This window comes from Poecilia reticulata, linkage group LG4 (assembly GCF_000633615.1).
Source record: "Poecilia reticulata strain Guanapo linkage group LG4, Guppy_female_1.0+MT, whole genome shotgun sequence".
Classification (NCBI taxonomy): Eukaryota; Metazoa; Chordata; class Actinopteri; order Cyprinodontiformes; family Poeciliidae; genus Poecilia; species Poecilia reticulata.
In genome coordinates, this window is record NC_024334.1 from 28,961,444 (window position 1) to 28,965,795 (window position 4,352).

Sequence of the window (4,352 nt, forward strand, 5' to 3'; positions counted from 1 at the left end):
GTGTGTGTGTGTGTGTGTGTTTTAAATGAAGAGAATAGTTATGCAGGGCAGTGTATTATTGTCCTTGTGCATCTGTCCCACTCCCACAGCAGAGGACATAAATCTACCCTTTGCAGAGGAGAGGAGTTATTGGAGCCGCACCATATAAGAGCATCGGTTCACTTTACATAATCAATCAGAGACGCATGGAAATCTCAGAGGAGAGGGAGGGACAGAAACAGCACACACACACCCAGATGACAAACACCAACGATCCACAGTCAGAAGTTATTTCGCCTCGCTGAGAGGTGCATACAGCTTGATCTATCACGCTCTTCTGCAATTCTGATGCGGCCCAGTTAGGTCAGAGCCTTTCAGCGGCAAAGCAAATAGATGGATATTTGCAACAATCATTTTATGTCGCTGGAAGTATATGTTCACCCTTTCCACTCGTTCCACCGTGACAGTGCGCACACCTACCGTTCTGTTTGGCAGTCTCATAATCCACCTTGCACACCAGCCTCCCGTCCTCCATGAGGTAAAACTCGTCGCCGGTGGTCAGCTGTCTGCTGCACATGATGCAAGCGAAGCAGTGCAGGTGATACACAAAGTCCTGCGCCTTCCGCACCACCTGCGTCGGAGGGATGCCCTGCTGGCACGACGCACATTTTGTTCCAAAACGCCTGAAGGGGAAAACAGGAAGCAGAGGTGGTGATGATGATGATGAGGAGGATGATGATGCAGACAGCGAAGCTCCCATAAAATACGTTGTCAAACAGAAATATGTCACAGAGTCTGCAACACTTGAAGTCCTTGCTGTTAAAAGCAAAAGGAAACGAGCTCTGCAGTGCATTTCTGTTAACAGCAAGCCTGACTGATGCATCAGTGGAATCCATCAAGTTTGCATATCTGCTTGTGTGTTGGCATGCTTGTATTTTTATTTTTTTTTTGCAGCTAAAGTACTGACATTAAACAGAGCTTGTTGAGGGAGGCAGCACACAGTAAACCCACCCTGAGGAGAGCCAGTAAAACACTGACAGAGGAGAGGAGAGGTTCTAAATCAGGAAACCACCCAATCAAACATAAAAAAGCAAAGTGAAGCCTTAGAGTCTCTAACCAGCAAAACCACATGTGCGCTGTTCCATGTTTGAAGAGTTTTGAACATGCCAACGTCCCCCCTCACGGGGCCCCCTGGGTCAGCTAATACAGTTAGCAACCAGTTAGACTCCAGAGCTCCTCGGGGGTCTCGTTCAAGCTTCGAGCATTAAAACCTTTCAAACGTGATTTAGTAAAAAGCCCAGATCTGCTGATCCTGTTTTGGATGAAAGTCAAACTCAATTTTCTTCTGTAATGCTTCTGAAATCCAATCATTAAAAGAAAGAAGCAAAACGGCAAAAAAAAATGAAAGAAAGAAAGAAGATAGTGAAATATAGGGATTTATAATCAGAGCCAAGTTAATCTAAGGGTGTGGAAATCACAGATGTTATAAATAGCATCTTCACCAGGCAGGCAGGGAACCAGTGTGAAGGTTTACCACCGCTTTAAAATAAATGTTTCACAACTTTCTTCCATCAGACTGTCCTGACACATTAAAATCATTTTAATGACACATCAGATAAAAGGATTTTCACCAACTGCCACTTCCCCCACATGTTGCTACACACTGCCAGTCAGATGGCTGAAAGAGACCTATTGCACCTCCCTGCCCCCCCCTACAAGAAAGAGAAAAAAATCAGCTGTTCCAAAATACTTCTAGTCAAGCATGGTATGGAAACTAAAAAGACGCCAATGATAACGCTGCTTAAAGTCACAACCAGGCAATTCCACTAATTAACCAGATAATACCAGCATGTTGGACCTACATTACTCTACAAAGAGCAGAATTCTACAAAGAGCAGAATGATGGCAGGTATATTTCATGCAATAAGCATTCAAAACCTAATAAGTTTGGCTTAAATTTGTGTATCACATGAAAAAAAAAACAGACCAATTGATTTGAAAACGATTATTATTTTGTAATAATAACTCTAATGTTATAAAAATTTAGCTCTGGTATGGATGCATTCAGCTGTCTTGCTAAGACTTTATGATTTTTTTTTTATATAAATATTGCAATACTGTGAAAATATTGTATTTCTACACATCATATATCGTGAACATAGAATACAGGTTCATGTCTAATCTGCAGCAATATTTATGCTATGTATAAATATATATTAGCTACATGAGATATTCTAAGCATCATTACTGGAATTTTGTCACTTTTAGCAGTTTTGATGCATTAAATATAGTCCTCCATAGAAAAGCTGCAATCTGTGCGACTCAAAATAAAAACACAAACCAGTGATTATGCTCATTTCAAAATAACAAGAAAACAACGAAAAGGAGAAAAGAGAAAGGCGCACTGACTTGAAAAAGTCCTCCTTGCAGTAGACGCTGCCTGCCCGGGAGAAGCATTTATCCGCCAGCGGGGTCTGGCAGTCTGCGCACTTGAGGCACTTGGAGTGCCAGTGTCTGTCCAGCACCTTCAGGATGAACTTATCCAGGATGTGCTGACTGCAGCCTGCACACTGAGGGATCTCTGCCAGGAGAAACAACGAGAAGGCCATGTCACACTCAGCCACCGGCACAAGGCAGGCAAAGGTCCAACACCATCAGAGAGGTTCGCTGTATTTATAGGAAGTCGTTTCGAAGGAGAGGGTTTTCTTTATTTCTCACATTGCCGAAGTAGATTGTGTGCCGAATTTCAGCAGTGAGGAATGTATATATAAATCTTTTGTTAAAATCAACCAAGAGTTTCATCCGTTAAAAATGCAAAAATTGTAATAAATCAGACCGACGGGGTGGGGGAGGGGGGGAAGCATTTATATTATATAAATTATTAGGTTGTCATATGTTGTTAAAATGTGTTGGAGATTTGTTCATTCGGGATTTTCACTCATTCTGAGGTTTTCCAATATCGCGTTTCCTGATCCTGTTTTCACCTTCTTGCTCTGTTATTATGGTACATTCTCGTTTTTAGAGAAAATCAATCCTCACATAGCAGATGTTGCCCTTTTTTTTCCAGATACATTTTTAACAGAATATAAATGTCTTTACATAAAACCGTGTGCGCTCGGTAAGGATTTCCGCCTCTGTCCAAGGTGCTGATCTCAGAGGTATTCGCCTGCAGAGCAAAAATGCTTTTTTTTTTTTTTTTCTTTCTTTCTGACGACGTATTGATTTTCTCCGTCTTAATCTGGTTTGCCTCTTCCATCTCGATCTTAATTAATCCCTGAATGATTTTATGGAAAGCGTGGTGACAACCAGTGTCTGTAGGTGAGACGGCGTCCTGACGTAAATCAAGATCAAGGCGCGATTAGATTCAGATTTTTTGAAAAATCATTTTTGAAAACTAAATCTGCAGCAGTACACACGGTGTCCATTCAGACACACAAGACCTTTATGAATTTATTTCCAAAGCGTAACTGATCGATTTTTAATTTTAAAAACAGAGCCATAGCCACGCATTTGACGTATTTTTGCGTCGTTCCTTCTGTGCATGCAGGCCTTTTTTTTTTTAACTAAATAAAAAATATATATTTCCATGCAAAGTAAGGTTAACGTTATTGTTGTGAATGTCTACAAATATAAAATGACATAAAAAAAAAAGAACAGCATTGATTGAAGCGTTTATATTTTTGTTACACATCTGCATGGTTTCCATTGAAGACAACGGTGACAGTTTGAGGTGAAAGTGAGCAGAAACATGAGCAGGAGCCTGAACACACGCAGCGGGACTATTTTCTGTCGAGAGAAATCACATCTACACTCTCAAAAAATCTCCCTATAACAAAAACACAGATGTTATTCTGCATTCTGCAAAAGCAGGTGCTGCGAGAGAAGCATGCTTGCAAAAATAATAACTAAATACTGTAATGTAGTAAAAATGTTTGATTTATTTTTTTGTTTGCAAAAATCAGATATAAAAAAAAGTCAGATCGCCATTCTGAACCACTTATAGTTTTTTAAAGGTAAGAAATAGAATCATAGATTGGATTCATAGATTGGATTTTATTGTTAATAATTCGGCTTGAATCCTGAAAACCTGGAATATTGTAGATGCAAACATTATTCCCGTAGAAATAAGTGGGACTGGCCCTAACCGTAACCCAGAATTTATTTTTTTAATGAAAATAAAAACATTGAAGGTGTATGTAGGTACAAGAGAGAAGTGGTTCTCATAGCATCCAGAGTCTGTTTTCTATTACATCGCTTTTTTTCTCTTTACAACTTCAAAATAATAATAATAATAATAATAATAATAATAATAATAATAATAATAATAATAATAATAATAATAATAATAATAATAATAATAATAATAATAATAA

General features: G+C 39.1%; 1 protein-coding gene across 1 annotated transcript in view; it reads right to left on the reverse strand.

The window, feature by feature from the left end:
* Positions 1 to 4,352, reverse strand: part of lhx4 (LIM homeobox 4) — a 12,013-nt gene that overhangs the window by 5,615 nt on the left and 2,046 nt on the right. Inside the window, exons 2-3 of the mRNA XM_008407913.2 lie at positions 2,389 to 2,560; positions 460 to 662 (exon numbers count right to left, since the gene is read on the reverse strand). Coding sequence (XP_008406135.1) covers positions 460 to 662; positions 2,389 to 2,560 — 375 coding nt within the window. The remainder of the gene's footprint in view (positions 1 to 459; positions 663 to 2,388; positions 2,561 to 4,352) is intronic.